Raw genomic sequence first — 19,547 nt, 5'->3', positions numbered from 1 at the left:
CCTTTCTAAACTCTACGGATGTTCATAAAACATAATTTAATTGCAATAATACTAATGATAATAGCCACCATTTACTTTGTGCTAACTACATGCAAGGAACCGTGTTAAGCACTTTGCATGTGTCATGTCACTTTATCCTCATGACAAACCCATGAAGCATTTGCTGTTGGCTCCGTTTCCACATAAGGGAAGAGAGAGGCTAAATAACACCCAAAGTCACCTGGCTAATCAGAACAGGAACCAGATGTGAAGTCAGGACTGTCTGACTCAGAACCTGAGCTCTCATGTTACAAGGTTGTATGTTTCCTGGTGTTATTTCACACCACTGTCTGGTGATGTGACAGTGATGCTGTTAGCTGGCATTGCTTTTCAAGAAAACTAAAATTCCTTACAAGCACAGTCTCAGTGTTTCTTAGAGTGATCTTTCCAGGTGTGGGTAGCAAGTGTTGGATTTATCTCGCTACTGGGAAAACTGAGGGACCTGAAGTTCCATGCATCTCCTTTGATTATGCAGCCAGCAAAGGAAGACACATAAATTCCAGTTCTGTGATAGACACTCACGCCCATAAAAATAAATTGTACTGCTCTTTGTGGTTGTTATTGTCTGTTTTTTCATAAATATCAAATAAGGTTTGGGGTTGTTCTTGCTGCAAGAGAGATCCCTTAAAAATTCCAGTTCAGCAAATTACAAATCTGTTCCAGGAAGGATGCTAGGCAGTCAAAACAGTCATTGTAGATTAAGAAGAAACTACGAATATAGTGAAACATTTTAGGGAAGTGCCTGTTAGAAACAAATTGGAAGAAATTTCTATTTGTTAAGGTGACCGAATCCCTAGCCCATCTAGGACTCAAAACAGAGAACAATAACAAATACCTCATTGGAGCCCGGAAGATATTTCAGTCACATACTTTAGGAGCTTTTATTTTATTAGGAGTTTTGTAGGTTAAAAGCATGACTTCTGAAGTTATGACTTATCTATCTAATAAGAAGCAAACCATCTTTCTCCCTTCCCAACTGAGTTGAACTAAGAAAACTGGGGACAGAATGTAGTACATGGCAATTTTGTATCTTACAACTGGGCAGGTGGAATGGTTTCATTTCATCTTAATTTTCCAGCCTTCTAAGAGTCAGTGGTCTGTTTGGTATCCTACTGTTAACTGGTTCAAAAACAGCCTCCATCCTGTTCATCCTGGAAAAGCTGATAGTGATGAAATAAATAAATATGTAAACAAATTGTGAATTATTGGCTATAGACAAGGTTGTGAGGAAAAGGACTCTATACTCTGGAACATTTTGATTGATAGTGTATAGAACCTTTGGTATTCAGGACTCTTGGGAGGGAGCCTTTGTGGCTAATGAAAGATAGTAGTGAATTCACAAACACATCCAGATAAGAGAGGCTTTCCCTAGCCTAATTGGGGGAGGCCCAGCAGTAAGGAGATAGCAGACCCAGATATTTACAAACCATCAGGAGTTACCAGTCAGAGGGAGATCCATCCAGTCATTCATGCAGCTGGTATTTTTTAAGCACCCACAATGTTCAAAGTACTCAAGGGAACACAGATATCTACCAGTCCTAGATTCAATCCTCAAGAACCTTCAGTGTCTCCTAGGTGAATGTACCATGGATACAAAGATAGCATGAGTCAGTGACTGACAAGAGCTGAAAGACCAAGGTACAGATGGTTGTCAGAGTGAGAAGATGGAGAGATGCCTTTTGGCCTACAAGTGGAAAATCTGGAAGGGTTACCTTAATTACCCTTCGGTAAATCCTGCCAGCCTTTTGCCAGTGCCAGTTGTGTTAACCTCAATTGCATTTTGCTTGATTAGTTGCATTTTGATGCTAGCCAACTTGGTCATGATATAATAGGTGGAGACTCGCTAATGAGAATTAACATTTTTTGAGCATTTACTATATGCCAGGCATTATCCTAAGCCCAAGCTTGTTTAGTGTTCTAGTATTTTACCCCCATTTCACAGATGAACAAATCAAGGCACAGAGAGAGTAAATAACTCCCCAAAGAACATAACTCAGTTAATAGTGAGGATTCGAATCCAAGGAGTCAGACTCTTAGTCAGTACTTCCTTCCAGTGTATGCATTGTTCTCTGAGACTGGGGGAATGGGGAGCTCTCATAATCTGAATTGTTCATCCCAGCCACTTCTGGCATGAAGTAGTTGGTCATGCATTACTGGAAATGGTCATTCCTGCTCATCTTGAGGCAACTATGCCAAAACTGACAGTCACTTGCAGTGGGTTGTTGAGGTCTACAAGGAGGTTTCAGGAAGTACATTATAGTGGTTATAACAAAAAGGGCAGGTGTGCTAGTAAGGTCATCTCATGCATCATCAAAACTTAACAGAGTGGTCATGTTTTCATAGGTGTAATACAGAGAGTGAGTGGTACCAAATCCACGAGAACATCATCAAGAAGTTGAATGCGCGTTATAATTTGACTGGCTCCAACGCAGGTGAGTAAATAGACCTGGCTGAGTCCCTACACTTTTCATTTCAGGTGCTTTCTTTTATTTGTCTGTGAAGAAGAAAACGATCAGCCCTTTGTTTTTTCCTCTACTCCCTAAAAATGCTCAGTCAGCATTCTGGTATGTCTCCTTTTTCTACGATAGGCTTGTAGCTGTAACTCTAAAAAATATATTCTGTTCTGGTTTGAATCAAGGTAGAGTATCTGCATTTGTTCTATAGTACCATGTCTTGGGACCTCCAAGTTGTTACTGATTGCTAAAAACCAAAGGACAAATATGCCTGATTTCATGACTGCTGTGTGGAATGGGTTTGATAAGCAGGAATTTTTGTCAGTAAGGTCCAGGGCAAACATGCTTCACTGCCTATAGCTGCAGTTTTATGTATAGAAAAATGTGTGCATGCCTGTCCAGCAGGAACTGAAATGTACTATAGCATTATAAGTTATATATAATACATTATGTGTCACGTAGTCTTATACTAGTAATATACTATAGATTGTATTATATTATATAGCATATCTAGATTATATAGTATATAGAGTGATGTCTTAAAGTTTGATCAGTAGACAAAAACTTGGTGAATATTGTTTGCTCCCTATCCCACCTTCAAACCCATGTTGAAGCAAAATAAACTATGCAGTTGTGTGCTTTAATTACATAAAGAAACCTCAAATCAAATTAGCTGGTATTTGAACTGAATGCATTGCTTTTTGTGGCTGATTTTTAAAGTCCCCTGAATACAGATATTTGTGTGATAGTCCCACTTGCCTGGCAATTAGAAGAACCTGAATTTAAATTTAGACCACCTTTTTTTCAGACCTGTGCACATCTTGCCAGGCCAAAACAACCCACAAAGAAAAAGTAACTGCAGACAGAAACTTTGTGGTTCGGTCCCATGAGAGCCATAAGTATCCACAGCTCACACGTGGCAGCGCTTCAGGCCGCAGTGAATGGTGAGGTCAGTTTTTTCTTCCCTCTCCCAAGAGCTGGGGAGGTCACTTGGCTTTTCTTTGATTCACACGAAGTCCTACATCTACCACTAAATAAACAGAAGACTTGCACTTACTGTTGAAGGCAGAGGAGTCTCTGAAGGACCAGGAGATTTTAGTAGTGACTATAACACGAAATAATACGAATACTTCAGAAACTGCTATGTACACTTGTCTTCACTTTTTCTGTGAAAGAATTAAAATAGTGCTTACTGTGTAGGGACCAAATGATTTATCTTAAATGTGCCTTCAATAAGATGGTAGGGCTGCTGCTTTTTAAAAACGTACCTTGCCAAATTCATTGGCAAACTTCTAGCCAAATCCATTAGTTTTTTTAGACCTTTTGGTGTTTCTTGATACCGTGAACTATATCATGAACTGTATTCTGTGCCTGTGCTGTCCACTTTAATAGGCACCAGCCACCTGTGGCCATTGAGCGTTAGAGAGGCTACTACAGCACTGGGACTGAGGCGTGCAGTAACTGTAAATTACATACTCGATTTTGAAGACTTGACACATATAAAATGAATATAAAACATCCCTTTAATAATTTTTATGTTCGTTATATGTTCAGAGATAACATTGTGGATATATTGGTTTAAATAAAATATATTACTGAAGTTAATTTTCTTTCTTTCTACTTTTTAATATGGCTACTAGAAAATGTTTAATTTCATAGGTGGCTCATCTCATAGTTCAGTAATGCAGTGCTGCTCTCATATCATAGTTCAGTTATGCAGTGCTGCTCTAGACTTGATTTAAAGAGTTTTCTTTTTGAGTTCTTTTGATGCCTCACGAACATCCATTATGCTTTGCTCCTTTCCTCTGCCCACTAACTTTGGGTGGAGAAGTCTATAACCATTGTATATCTTTTTCTTTCTCCCCATGAGTCCCATTACTCTTAATTTGCTTGCATTTGCCTCCTATGTGAATAAATAAATATAAAACTAACCCTGACCTTCTGACTTTTCCCATATATTCCCTTCCCTCCTTACCATCATTGATTCAGTCTTGACTAAGCAGGGTGTGTTGGCCTCCTCCAATATACTTCTTTCCAAACTCCTTGTCAACTCCCAAGCCTTTCCTCTTTCCGATATGCCTTAAAATCCTTCTGTTATTGGGTCATTTGAATATATCATTGTCCAGACCGAGGTGATACCCAGTTGCCTCTTGAATCATGGTGAAGTACCCAATGACGGGCTTTGACTTATACGTCCATATAGATTCCTTTAACATAACTGACCCTGTATCCCATGAGATCAGGATACCAGTAAAGCCAAAGCATAAATTTCTCTCTACTTACATATGGGAGTCATCTCAAAGAGTATAGCCCCAAGAGCTTTGCCTCTGGAAGTGGGATGTCCTGAGTTTGAATCAAGTTTTACTGGGATAATAGTAGTGTCTTCCTCTAAGGGTTATTGGAAGGATTAAAAGAGAAAACATATGCAAAGCATGTAGCACAGCACTTAATACATAATAAGTGTCTATTCAATGTTAACTATTATTATTTTTTACTCACTTTGGAGTAATCATCTAGAATATTCTACCCCTTCCTCTTTAGTCAAGTCTCCTTGTTTCATTTTCTCAGATTGGATCCTGATTTGATCTTCTAAATGGAGACTTTGAGAATAATGCAGCTGGATTATTGACAGGTTGAATCATTGAACTGACCCTTTCTACTCTGTGTTTCGAACATCTCATCAGTGCCCAGTTGACTGCTAACATCTCTTCCCAGGTCTTCCTTCTGATTACATAGATTAACTCCAGGAAGGAAGGGCAGCACATTCTATTTCCTTGGGAAGTCCTCCGAGTGCTTAGACATGCTCCACATGTTCCATGTGCTTTGTCACTTTTATTGACCAGCTAACTGACCACTTATCCTTCCTGGAATCCTGTGTGAGGCTACCAGAAAGTGAGATCCAAGCCATGTTATTCCCTGGGTGTTACCTGTTGTGTTTGCAGCCATTGTGCTGAAATGAAAAACTACTTGTGCATCTTTGGAAAGCGTAAAAGAAACCGTTAGACCGTAGAGCCCTGTCTACCAGGTTTCCTCTCCTTTCGGCAGTATCAGTCCTCCTTTTTGCTGCCTACCGTTTGATGCTTAGATTTCTCGGCAGCCGAATGTATACTCTTTATCCTTGGCTTTTACTGCATAGGCCCGTCTGCTCTCCTGTCCTTAAGACTCACCTGTCTCCATCCTCCTCCTTTCAAGCCTGAGTTCCAGCCAGCGGCATGCAGCCAGCATCTACCTGCATTGTATGCCTTTGGTCTCCTCCTGGTCTCTTCTAGCTCTCTCAAGGCAAGGCAAACCCAGTCCTAAGCTTCATCACTCCAGAATGCTGCTCCAGAGAGAGAAAGCTCAGAAAGAAACTTTTAAAAATTAATGAATTAGCCCTTTACTCTTTCCATTTAAGTTTCCACTCTTCAGTCTTGGTGGGTCATTGTTCTGTTGTCACCTGTCTTGAGGGAAGGCAGTTATAAAAACAGCAGATAGGGTTTTAGGAGCTGCTCGGCTTTACTATTGAAAGGGAGGCATCTGATAGCTTACTTAAGGGGGAAGCAAGGGTATACAAAATTAAAGTTGGAAATTGGGGTGCCTGATGTTTAAACTTCACAGTGGTGAGATACGTTGACATTTTCTCCTTGGACCATGGAGTAGTTGATTAAATGGAAACAGTGCAGTCAAAGAGAATTTTCAAGAGAATTGAGTTCACTCAACAAAGTATTGTTTTTTCCCTGCTGTTATTTGGTCATTGTACTAAAAAAAGAAAAAAATAACAACTTTGAAATTAGTTTTAGAATCAAATTCTACCACCTACTTTCCAGGCCTTTTATGCTTCATTGATGTCCTCCTATCTCTTGGAGTTGTAATCTTGTCATTTTAATAGATAAAAGGATTTGTCTAGATAACTGGGTTTTTTCCCTCTAACCTAAGACTTACATAGCGAAGGTACATTAACCACTATCTTTATTGAGATTAGAAACTGGGAGAAAATTTCAAGTGATTCGTTTAATTTTTAAATATAAAAGTATAATTGAATTAACAAATCTGTATGGTTAGATTTAGTTACGTTCGGTAATTCGAAATTTCCAAAGTTGTACTCTGTGGGAATTTTAAAATCCAAAAATCATATTGTGCGAGTTTGAAATTCTAAAAATAGTCATTAAAATGAGCCTGGTTTAGGTTTGTCCAACAACTTGTTATTGTAAACATCACCTCTGATAGACATTAGCAACCGAATTCTAGGAATGTGAAATAAGACTGAGCCGGTGTGATTTACTGAGACACATTCGGTTCTGTGACTTGAAATAAATTGTGTAAAAATCCTTGGCTCCTGTTCAGTATGTACTAAGAGAAAATTCAGAATCTTTTCATGTTATCTGTGTGTTTATGAAATCCTATTTCCTGTAGTTTGCACATGTAACTTACAACTAGCAGAAATCATATTTGCTAATCAGGTCAGTTTCTACAATCTGCTTTTCGCCTTAGCAACATGAGTGTTGTGGTTTCATTCCTGCCGAGACTGTACATTTAACCCCCACGGAAGGTTAAAAGGAGTTACCTGGCTAAGGAGCCCACACATAGAAGGAGGGCAGTTTGACTCTGTGGAGGAAGCGAACAGTGTTCTTTATTTAGCTGAGGTGAAAGGAGGCTTTTGAGAGAGTTAGACTGCATTTGGGGGATTGAGCATCACATAGTCAGGTGGTCGTTTAATTCAATAGTATTGAACTGGTGTAATTCTTAAAGATTGTGTCAATGCTCCTGATTTTTTTTAAATAAATTTATTTATTTATTTTTGGCTGTGTTGGGTCTTTGTTGCTGAGCACAGACTTTCTCTAGTTGTGGTGAGTGCGGGCTACTCTTGGTTGCGGTGCGCAGGCTTCTCATTGTGGTGGCTTCTCTTGTTGTGGAGTGCAGGCTCTAGGCTCACGGCCTTCAGTAGTTGTGGCGTATGGGCTCAGTAGTTGTGGCAGGCGGGCTCTAGAGCACTGGCTCAGTAGTTGCACACGGGCTTAGTTGCTCTGTGGCATGTGGGATCTTCCCAGACCAGGGCTCGAACCCGTGTCCCCTGCACTGGCAGGTGGATTCTTAACCACTGCGCGACCAGGGAAGCCCAATACTCCTGATTTTTGAACACCACCTTTAGAAACTTTGCTTTCTAATATTGTTTAAAGAAAACTGGTACTTATTGGCACCACCTATTGGCTAGACATATAGTGTGTGGTCTTTTTGCTCACTTTTGGAATTTTGTAATTATTAAACCATGCTCTCTTTTTTATTCTTTTAGAGTTTTTAATTTTCAATTAATTTTACCTTCAGAGAAGTTGCAAGAATAGTACAAAGAATTCCTAATTTCTCAAAGGTTAACATTTTACTGTAGTTGCTTATCCTTCTCTCTCTCTTTCTGTGTGTGCGCGCGCACACACACACACACACACACACACACACACATGCTTTATATATATATGTATATATGTGTGTATAATTATATATCTGTGTATATTATATAGACTCTTTATATAGTAATTTAATATTACTTAATTGGTATAATTCTTAAGGGATGCATTAATGCCCCTGATGTTTATATATATATGTATATACATACACATACAGACACATATACATATATATACTTGTACATACATATATATCACACTTATATACATTTTTTCCCCACCTGAACTATTTGAGAACAAATTGCAGGAATTATTCCTCCTACCCCTGCTTACTCCGTGGCACGGCAATATAACCACAGTACAGTGATCAAAATCAGGAAGGTAACAGTGATATAATACTCTTATCTAATCTGTAGATCTCATTCAGGTTTTGGCAATTTTCTCAATGTCCTTTATAACAAAACAAACTCAAGCTGTGTTGCATGCAGTTGTCACACCTTTTTAGTTTCCTTTAAACCATTCTCTTTTAATGACAGTGAACAAAAAAGATATAGTTGAGAATATGATATTAAAATATGCTTTAAGATATTTGCAAAGCTGCATGCAGTACTTTAAAAAAAAACACGCAAATTCAAACCCAAATTATAAGCTAATGGAAGTATTGATTAGAGCCTAATTTTATTCTCTAAATTACTTATATTTTGCTAATTTAGATATAATCACTAGCAATACTGTTTGGAAGATTTGCTGCATAGAAAAAATTTGCAGTTTATAACAAGTATTTCAGTAAATTAAAAGAATCAGATATTACATTACATTCAAATATGCTGTGCTCGCTATATATTTTTAAAAGTTATTTTTAGGCAGTGGTTTACTATATGATTCATGTCTTGAAAAAATTGCAAGTAAGTAATAATAGCTACAGTAGAAAGCAAACAAACAAACAACCTTTTTAACCTTGACATAATCCTCAGTGTATGCCACTGAAACGTTGATATCCCAAATCCGAAATAAAGACGGAAACTTTAAGGTGAACATTCTCCTTTGTTAAAAAAGAAATGGTAATTCTCTCTGCGTGGTCTCATCCAGCTTTCACTATGTGCCAACGGTCCCTCTTCATCTCTCATTTCTGGTCAATAAATTTCTTTTCTGGTTGAGACTCGATGAAAGTAAACAACTTCAGATGTCACTTATGTTCCTTAGTTTGACATTCCATGACTTACTATGTATTACTTCAGTCATATTTTCTCAATAACTGTTAGCCATAGGCTAACTACTTCTTTAAAGAAAACATAAAAGCCTTCCCAAAACTTTGAAATAGCAGATTGTGGACCAGCAGTTAAAATCACAAGATTATTTGCTCATACTTATCATACCTTTTACATGTTAGAAAGTAGGCATCCCAGTAGATAGGGTTACCTGTTCAAAGATCTCGAGGACATGATCTTCAGAAGGTTAAGCCTGTAGTTATACCCTTTGATTAATCCTCCATGTTGTCAAAATTGCATCCTTTAAGAGTTAAGTATGTCAACGAAAAAATTGTCAATCTAAAAAGGGAATGGAGAGGACCTTCAAGATGGCAGAGGAGTAAGACATGGAGATCACCTTCCTCCGCACAAATACATCAAAAATACATCTACATGTGGAACAGCTCCTACAGAACACCTACTGAATGCTGGCAGAAGACCTCAGACTTCCCAAAAGGCAAGAAACTCCCCACAAACGTGGCTGTGTGGCTGACATGGTCTTGGCGCTCCAGCTGAGTGTCAGGATTGGGCCTCTGAGGTGGGAGAGCCGAGTTCAGGACATAGGACACCAGAGACCTCCCGGCCCCACGTAATATCAGTCGGTGAGAGCTCTCCCAGAAATCTCAGTCTCAACGCAAAGACCCAGCTCCACTCAACAATCAGCAAGCTCCAGTGCTGGACACCCCAGGCTGAACAACTAGCAAGACAGGAACACAACCCCACCCATTAGCAGAAAGGCTGCCTAAAATCATACTAAGTTCATAGACACCCCAAAACACACCACTAGACGTGGTCCTGCCCACCAGAAAGACAAGATCCAGCCTCATCCACCAGAACACAGGCACCAGTCCCCTCCACCAGGAAGCCTACACAACCCACTGAACCAACCTTACCCACTGAGGGCAGACACCAAAAACAACAGGAACTACGAACCTGCAGCCTGCGAAAAGGAGACCCCAAACACAGTAAGTTAAGCAAAATGAGAAGACAGAAAAACACACAGCAGATGAAGGAGCAAGGTAAAAACCCACCAGACCAAACAAATGAAGAGGAAATAGGCAGTCTACCTGAAAAAGAATTCAGAGTAATGATAGTAAAGATGATCCAGAATCTCAGAAATAGAATGGAGACAATACAAGAAACGTTTAACAAGGACCTAGAAGAACTGAAGAGCAAGCAGACAATGATGAACAACACAATAAATGAAATTAAAAATTCTGTAGAAGGAATCAATAGCAGAATAACTGAGGCAGAAGAACAGATAAGTGACCTAGAAGATAAAATAGTGGAAATAATTACCACAGAGCAGAATACAGAAAAAAGAATGAAAAGAATTGAGGACAGTCTCAGAGAACTCCGGGACAACATTAAACGCACCAATATTCAAGTTATAGGGGTCCCAGAAGAAGAAGAGAAAAAGGAAGGGACTGAGAAAATATTTGAAGAGATTATAGTTGAAAACTCCTCTAATAGGGGAAAGGAAATAGTCAATCAAGTCCAGGAAGTGCAGAGAGTCCCATACAGGATAAATCCAAGGAGAAACACTCCAAGACACATATTAATCAAACTATCAAAAATTAAATACAAAGAAAAAATACTAAAAGCAGCGAGGAAAAAGCAACAAATAACATACAAGGGATTCCCTATAAGGTTAACAGCTGATCTTTCAGCAGAAACTCTGCAAGCCAGAAGGGAGTGGCAGGACATATTTAAAGTGATGAAAGGTAAAAACCTACATCCAAGATTACTCTACCCAACAAAGATCTCATTCAGATTAGAAAGAGAAATTAGAACCTTTACAGACAGGCAAAAGCTAAGAGAATTCAGCACCACGAAACCAGCTTTACAACAAATGCTAAAGGAACTTCTCTATGCAGGAAACACAAGAAGAGGAAAAGACCTACAATAACAAACCCAAAACAATTAAGAAAATGGTAATAGGAACATACATATCGATAATTACCTTAAATGTAAATTGATTAAATGCTCCAACCAAAAGACACAGACTTGCTGAATGGATACAAAAACAAGACCACACATATGCTGTCTACAAGAGACCCACTTCAGACCTAGGGACATGTACAGACTGAGAGTGAGGGGATGGAAGAAGATATTCCATGCAAATGGAAACCAAAAGAAAGCTACAGTAGCAATTCTCATATTAGACAATATAGACTTTAAAAGACTATTACAAGAGACAAAGAAGGACACTACATAATGATCAAGAGATCAATCCAAGAAGATATAACAATTGTAAATATTTGTGCACCCAACATACGTGCACCTCAATACATGCAAATACTAACAACCATAAAAGGGGAATCGACAGTAACACAATCATAGTAGGGGACTTTAAGCCCCCACTTTAACCAATGGACAGATTAACAAAGATGAAAAATAAGGAGACACAAGCTTTAAATGATACATTAAACAAGATGGACTTAATTGATATTTATAGGACATTCCATCCAAAAACCACAGAATACAGTTTATTCTCACGTGCTCATGGAACATTCTCCAGGATAGATCATATATTGGGCCAAAAATCAAGCCTTGGTAATGGCCACAAATCAAGCCATGGTAAATTCAAGAAAATTGAAATTGTATCAAGTATCTTTTCCAACCACAACGCTATGAAACTAGATATAAATTACGGGAAAAGAGCTGTAAAAAATAGAAACACATGGACGCTAAACAATACGCTCCTACATAACCAAGAGGTCACTGAAAAAATCAAAGAGGAAATTAAAAAATACCTAGAAACAATGGACAATGAAAACACGATGACCCAAAACCTATGGCATGCAACAAAAGCAGTTCAAAGAGAGAAGTTTATAGCAATACAGTCCTGCCTCAAGAAACGAGAAACATCTCAAAAAAAAAAAAAAACCTAAACTTACACCTAAAGCAATTAGAGAAAGAAGAAGAACAACAACAAAAAAACCCAATGTTAGCAGAAGGAAAGAAATCATAAGGATCAGGTCAGAAATAAATGAAACCGAAAATGAAGGAAATGACAGGCAAGATCAATGAAACTAAAAGCTAATTCTTTGAGAAGATAAACAAAATTGATAAACCATTAGCCAGACTCATCAAGAAAAAAAGGGAGAAGACTCAAATCAATAGAATTAGAAAGGAAAAGGGAGAAGTAACGAAACTGCAGAAATACAAAGGATCATGAGAGATTACGACAAGCAACTCTATGCCAAGAAAATGGACAACCTCGAAGAAATGGACAAATTCTTAAAAAAGCACAGCATTCCGAGACTGAACCAGGAAGAAACAGAAAATATAAACAGATCAATCAGAAGCACTGAAATTGAAACTGTGATTAAAAATCTTCCAACAAACAAAAGCCCAGGACCAGATGGCTTCACAGGCGAATTCTATCAAACATTTAGAGAAGAGCTAACACCTATCCTTCTCAAACTCTTCCAAAATACAGCAGAGGGAGGAACACTCCCAAACTCATTCTCTGAGGCCACCATCACCCTGATACCAAAACCAGACAAAGATGCCACAAAAAGAATACTACAGACCAATATCACTGTTGAACATAAATTCAAAAATCCTCAACAAAATATTAGCAAACAGAATCCAACAGCACATTAAAAGGATCATACACCATGATCAAGTGGGGTTTATCCCAGGAATACAAGGATTCTTCAACATATGCAAATCAATCAATGTGATACACCATATTAACAAATTGAAGGAGAAAAACCATATGATCATCTCATTACATGCAGAAAAAGCTTTTGACAAAATACAACACTTATTTATAATAAAAACCCTCCAGAAAGTAGGCATAGAGGGAACTTTCCTCAACATAATAAAGGCCATATATGACAAACCCACAGCCAACATCGTCCTCAATGGTGAAAAACTGAAACCATTTCCACTAACATCAGGAACAGGACAAGGTTGCCCACTCTTACCACTATTATTCAATATAGTTTTGGAAGTTTTAACCACAGCAATCAGAGAAGAACAAGAAATAAAAGAAATACAAATCAGAAAGAAGAAGTAAAACTGTTACTGTTTGCAGATGACATGATACTGTACATAGAGAATCCTAATGATGCTACCAGAAAACTACTAGAGCTAATCAGTGAATTTGGTAAAGTAGCAGGACACAAAATTAATGCACAGAAATATCTTGCATTCCTATACACTAATGATGAAAAATCTGAAAGAGAAATTAAGGAAATACTCCCATTTACCATTGCAACAAAAAGAATAAAATACCTAGGAATAAACCTACCTAAGGAGACAAAAGACGTCTATGCAGAAAACTATAAGACACTGATGAAAGAAATTAAAGATGATACAAACAGATGGAGAGATATACCATATTCTTGGATTGGAAGAATCAGCACTGTGAAAATGACTCTACTACCCAAAGCAATCTACAGGTTCAATGCAATCCCTATCAAACTACCACTGGCATTTTTCACAGAACTAGAGCAAAAAATTTCACAATTTGTGTGGGAACAAAAGACCCCAAATAGCCAAAGCAATCTTGAGAAAGAAAAACGGAGCTGGAAGAATCAAGCTCCCTGACCTCAGACTATACTACAAAGTTACAGTAATCAAGACAATATGGTACTGGCAGAAAACAGAAATATCAATCAATGGAACAGGATAGAAAGCCCAGAGATAAACCCACGCATCTGTGGTCAACTAATCTATGACAAAGGAGACAAGGATATACAATGGAGAAAATACAGCCTCTTCAATAAGTGGTGCTGGGCAAACTGGACAGCTACATGTAAAAGAATGCAATTAGAACACTGCCTAACACCATACACAAAAATAAGATTAAGGACTTAAATGTAAGGCCAGTCTCTATAAAACTCTTAGAGGAAAACATAGGCAGAACACTGTTTGACATAAATCACAGCAGGATCCTTTTTGACCCACCTCCTAGAGTAATGGAAATAAAAACAAAAATAAACAAATGGGACCTAATGAAACTTAAAAGCTTTTGCACAGTGAAGGAAACCATAAACAAGATGAAAAGACAGCCCTCAGAATGGGAGGAAATATTTTCAAATGAAGCAAATGACAAAGAATTAATCTCCAAAATATACCAGCAGCTCATGAAGCTCAATATCGAAGAAAACAAACAACCCAATCCAAAAATCGGTAGAAGACCTAAATAGACATTTCTCCAAAGAAGATATACAGATTGCCAACAAACACATGAGAAAGGATGCTCAACATCACTAATCATTAGAGAAATGCAAATCGAAACTACAATGAGGAATCACCTCACACCAGTCAGAATGGCCATCATCAAAAAATCTACAAACAATAAATTCTGGAGAGGGTGTGGAGAAAAGGGAACCCTCTTGCACTGTTGGTGGGAATGTAAATTGATACAGCCACTGTTGGAGAACAGTATGGAGGTTCCTTAAAAAACTAAAAATAGAACTACCATATGATCCAGCAATCCCACTACTGGGCATATACCCTGAGAAAACCATAATTCAAAAAGAGACATGTACCACAATGTTCACTGCAGCACTTAAATGTCCATCTACCGATGAATGAATAAAAAAGATGTGGCACATATATACAATGGAATATTACTCAGCCATAAAATGAAACGAAATTGAATTATTTGTAGTGAGGTGGATGGACCTAGAGTCTGTCATACAGAGTGAAGTAAGTCAGAAAGAGAAAAATACTGTATGCTAACATGTATATATAGAATCAAAAAAAAAGAAAGTGTTTCTGAAGAACATAGGGGCAGGACAGGAATAAAGACACAGACGTAGAGAATGGACTTGAGGACATGGGGAAGGGGAAGGGTAAGCTGGGACGAAGTCAGAGAGTGGCATTGACATATATACATTACCAAATGTAAACCAGATAGCTAATGGGAAGTAGCCACATAGCACAGGGAGTTCAGCTCGGTGCTTTGTGGCCACCTAGAGGGGTGGGATAGGGAGGGTGGGAGGGAGACGCAAGAGGGAGGGGATATGTATGTGTATAGCTGATTCACTTTATTATACAGCCGCAACTAACACAACAATGTAAAGCAATTATACTCCAATAAAGATGTTAAAAAATACTAATCTTAAAAAAAAATAAAAAAGAAATGGAAAATTTTATTTGGGCCAACCTGAGGATTATAACCCAGGAGACAGTCTCTCAGAGAGTTCTGAGTACTGTTCTGAAGAGGTAAAGGGAGAGGCCAGTATGTAAGTGATATATTACATATTTATCTATCTAACTATATATATATACACACACATATATATATCAGTATATATATGCACTATACATATTGCATATACCCCGTTGACAAATGGGTATATGCAATTAAGCATCTTGGTAGAAGGTTACTGCTGCTCTTGAGGTAATGATATCTTAGTCAACGGTACTTTTCTAAGTATGGGAAGATGCAAGAAATTGGGTTCATAAAATTTTCTCCTGAAAATAGCTAACTCTGTGAAGGCCAGTTCTGCTAGTTTTCCCAGCGCACAGAGTACCTCATCTTTATCTTCACCCTGTGCTGTAGGTCAGCAACTGCAGTGGCTAATGACCTGATTATTGTAGAACAGGATGGTGGGCAACATTCTTTATTTTATAATTCTTTCCCTTTCAGTCTTAGTTTCAACCAAGGTTTGGGGAGCATTTTATGACCAGTTTGTCCCACAGTGCTAGGAATGCTCATTCCCAGGAAAGGCGAAGATTTTGTTGATGGGCCACTCAGTGTATTATTACTGGTCTAGGTCCTGTTAACAGTAGCAAAAATCCTCTTGACCACCTGTCTTACTAGTCTGTTGTGGTCCAAGACATGGTTCCCTCTTGTTGCGTCTTCCCATGTCTATCGTTACACTATTTCATTCCTTGATCTTATGGGACTATATGTTTAGTCAATTGTTTCAGGTCTCCTAATCATCATTAATTTTATCTGAGGCTCAGTCATGCATTTGGTAATGCAAGAAACAATAATCTTGTGAAATAGACAAAATAGAAGTAGGATAGCTAGTAACATTAATAAGATCGTTAGTAAGTATTTAAGCTAAGAATTTCACTTAGGTTCAGCCCAGGTTGTCTGACCAGTTTGTTCTTCACCAATTGCTCTCTTTAAAAGAAATAATATATTGGCACTATACATAAAATTCACCAAAGATATCTACACACACAAGGCGAGTGTTGGGTACCTTACAGGATTGAGAAGGGAATGTTATCTTCTAAGGAGTTACATGGCTGGCACCAGAAGAAGAAAAATTGATCTTCATGGTTGAACAGGTATTTCTGCCATTGGGGAGGTCTTGTTAACACATAATGCAGATGCAAAGTGCAAGATGGAGGGGAGGGCAGAAGCCCAAAAGGGCAGAGAAAAATTTTATATTTAAAGTTTTCTTGTCTTGCCTTAAAATATGAATTTTTATTTCATCAAACAGTTAAAATGGTCAGCAATAGGCGTATTCACAAATTGAATAATACTGGCTGAAAATCAGAAATCAAGGTGTGATTCTTTAGAAAGGAGAGTAATTTTTTTTTAACTTTAAATTGGCTTTTAAAGTGCATCAGTAAGAGGAGATCCATCTCCAAATCTGAGCAGTAGCACCATTAATTACATAAGTGTCTAGGTTTTCAATATGAAAATGTTAAAGGTCTTTTTAAAAAATTTTTCTTTTATTGGGGTATAGTTGTTTTACAATGTTGTGTTTCTACTGTACAACAAAGTGAAGTAGAGTTCCCTGTGCTATACAGCAGGTTCTTATTAGTTATCTCTTTTATACATATTATTGTATATATGTCAATCCCTATCTCCCAATTCATCCCACTCCCTGCCCCGACTTTCCCCCTTTGGTGTCCATATGTCTGTTCTCTACATCTGTGTTTCTATTTCTGCCTTGCAGACCAGTTCATCTATACCATTTTTTAAGGTTCCACATATATGTGTTAATATATGATATAGAATTATGCCATAGATTTAGTGGAAAACAGTTTAATGGTAGTGGAGTTTAAAGAAGTTCGAATAAGATTAACTCCATTATTAAAATGATCATGGGGAAGGTGATGATGCTGGTAGTGTTTATAATTTTTGACTTTGCTGCAGAGTTCATAGATCATAGAGATTTTGTACAAAAGGAGGAGGAAGCCAATGCTGGGAGGATGGCCTTAGTCACACCATGTAAGTCACCAAACATGTTTTTTAGGCTAAAACACTTCTGAGGCTATCTGCCAAACTGTATTTTTTTTAAAAAAGCACATATGTTCCCTGCATTTGAACGCTTATAATTGGAAAACCTCTGGCGATGGAAAACTTCGTTCTTTGTAAACTGATGCTGCATTTACATATATTGAGACATGGAACATATCCATAAAGTTGTGTAATTCTCTATAAAATGCATTCTTATATCCCAGTTCTTAGTTTGTTAGATCAGATCCTTAAGAATTATTTTAAATGCCTTTGTTTAACCAAAAAGAAAGAAAGAAATGTTAAAGAACACTTGTCCTTTGGGTAATCTGGTCCTGCTGGAGAGAGGCTTTGAGCAGCTTGGTGCCCTCCTTCATATAATGAACACACATTTCAGTAGGCCTAGAGTGCTGTCACAGCTCACACTTTATTTCTTCATCTAACCTGGCCCATTTCTACACTCTCATCTCTTCCTAATGCTTCTGGGTTTTCCTCAGTTGACTCATTTTCCAACTGTCTTGTCTCACTTGGACCACTCCTAACAGACATTTGGCTTCCTTTCTTCCCTCTGTTCCAGAGACCCTCAGACCCTGTCTCTGACCTCCCTGTATAAACACCTCACCTCATCCCTTCAGGATTTTACTGTTTGATGCAGCCAGGATGTACCCCTGAAAGTTATATATGCTTCTGGTGTTTTATTTTAGAAGTCAATTACCTTACCTTATAGACACAATATAGAATATTCTAGTACCCAAAGCAAAAATCAGATGACAGATTTTGTAAATCAAGCACCTAGAAGGCAATAGAAGTAAAAATTCTTGCTCTGATAATAATGAGGTCTTAGGATTTAAGAAAAGAACAAATTTTACTGAAGATGAATTTATGATAGACTCTAATAATATCATCTTTAGGATGTTTTGCTGACACCTCACGACGTTAGTAATTTTGTGGTTCAAGTTTAGAAGTCCTAGCAGTTACGTTTTACCCTTAGCCCCCTACCTTCCAACCACAAAGTATGCAAGTACTGTCAAGAAATAATGTTTTTAGAGTTTTGCCCCAGAACAGCAGCACAAGGAGCTGCATGAAACCGCTCAAAATTAGCACAGCTGTAACTGGTAAAGATCTTTTTTTTTTTTTTTTTTTTGCGGTACGCGGGCCTCTCACCGTTGTGGCCTCTCCCGTTGTGGAAAACAGGCTCCGGACGCGCAGGCTCAGCAGCCATGGCTCACGGGCCCAGACGCTCCGCGGCATGTGGGATCTTCCCGGACCGGGGCACGAACCTGTGTCCCCTGCATCGGCAGGCGGACTCTCAACCACTGCGCCACCAGAGAAGCCCAAAGATCATATTTTTAAAAAGCATTAAAGTCTGAAAAATTTTTTAAGTGCATACAGCAAATGAAGAAATACTTATTCAAGAATAATACTAAATCTTATGCTTGTTTCGGCAGCACATACACTAAAATTGGAACGATACAGAGAAGATTAGCATGGCCCCTGCACAAGGATGACACGCAAATTCGTGAAGCGTTCCATATTTTGGGGATATATGTACATGTATAGCTGATTCACTGTGTTATAAAGCAGAAACTAACACACCACTGTAAAGCAATTTTACTCCAATAAAGATGTAAAAAACAACAAAAAAGAATAATACCAAATCTTGATAAGAACAGAGAGAGTGGGTGACGCTTGTGTCACAACCCACTTCCTCCCTCCCACCTGCCCCTGCTCAGTGTGATGGAAGTTCTCCTCTAGGCACTTGTGGCCAAGAAGATGGGGCTGCTTCTCCCCTCAGCTCTCAATCAAGGGCTACTGTATCTGACCAAAAGCTGAAGGCCTCCAGTGTTTCTCATCTCCATTAGGTCTGAGTTGCAGAGGCTGAATTCCTAGCAAAAGTGGCTAAGAGGTTGGGGGCTCCCTTCTACCACCCCACCCCACTCATAGGGCAGGGGCTCCATCGTAGACATAGCAAGCCAAGAATATGGGGGCATCAGTTGACCTTGCCCCAGCTCACATACTGGGTAGAGGTTCCACAGGAGGAGACCAGAGGTTACTGGCCCAGCCTAGCACTGGCTCATAAATCAGAGGTGTCACTCTAAAGAATGGACCCACCTCCAGCTCTGGAGCGGTGGGTCAGAGACTTGGCCCAGGGAAGAGGCCATGAATAAAGAGAGAAAACTCACAAGCTCTGCTGAACGGAAATGATTTTATTTGAAATAGAGTCTGCAGAAATTTAAGCCTACAGGAACTCTTGAAAACAGTGGAG

General features: G+C 38.5%; 1 protein-coding gene and 1 non-coding gene across 5 annotated transcripts in view; both read left to right on the top strand.

The window, feature by feature from the left end:
- Nucleotides 1-19,547, top strand: part of DOCK4 (dedicator of cytokinesis 4) — a 481,211-nt gene that overhangs the window by 264,466 nt on the left and 197,198 nt on the right. For all 4 annotated transcript variants that reach the window (XR_010945592.1, XM_067746757.1, XM_067746758.1 and 1 more), the window contains exon 12: nucleotides 2,383-2,471. Coding sequence is in view for 3 of the 4 variants with exons in the window: in XM_067746757.1 (XP_067602858.1) it covers nucleotides 2,383-2,471 (89 nt within the window). In the remaining variant the exon portion in view is untranslated. The remainder of the gene's footprint in view (nucleotides 1-2,382; nucleotides 2,472-19,547) is intronic.
- LOC137229601 (U6 spliceosomal RNA) lies at nucleotides 18,714-18,820 on the top strand. Its single transcript, XR_010945758.1, has one exon. It is a non-coding gene; the product is annotated as a U6 spliceosomal RNA (small nuclear RNA).

This window comes from Pseudorca crassidens, chromosome 8 (assembly GCF_039906515.1).
Source record: "Pseudorca crassidens isolate mPseCra1 chromosome 8, mPseCra1.hap1, whole genome shotgun sequence".
NCBI lineage: Eukaryota > Metazoa > Chordata > Mammalia > Artiodactyla > Delphinidae > Pseudorca > Pseudorca crassidens.
Note: the sequence above shows the minus strand (reverse complement) of the source record. Positions and strands in the feature narration are given on the sequence as shown.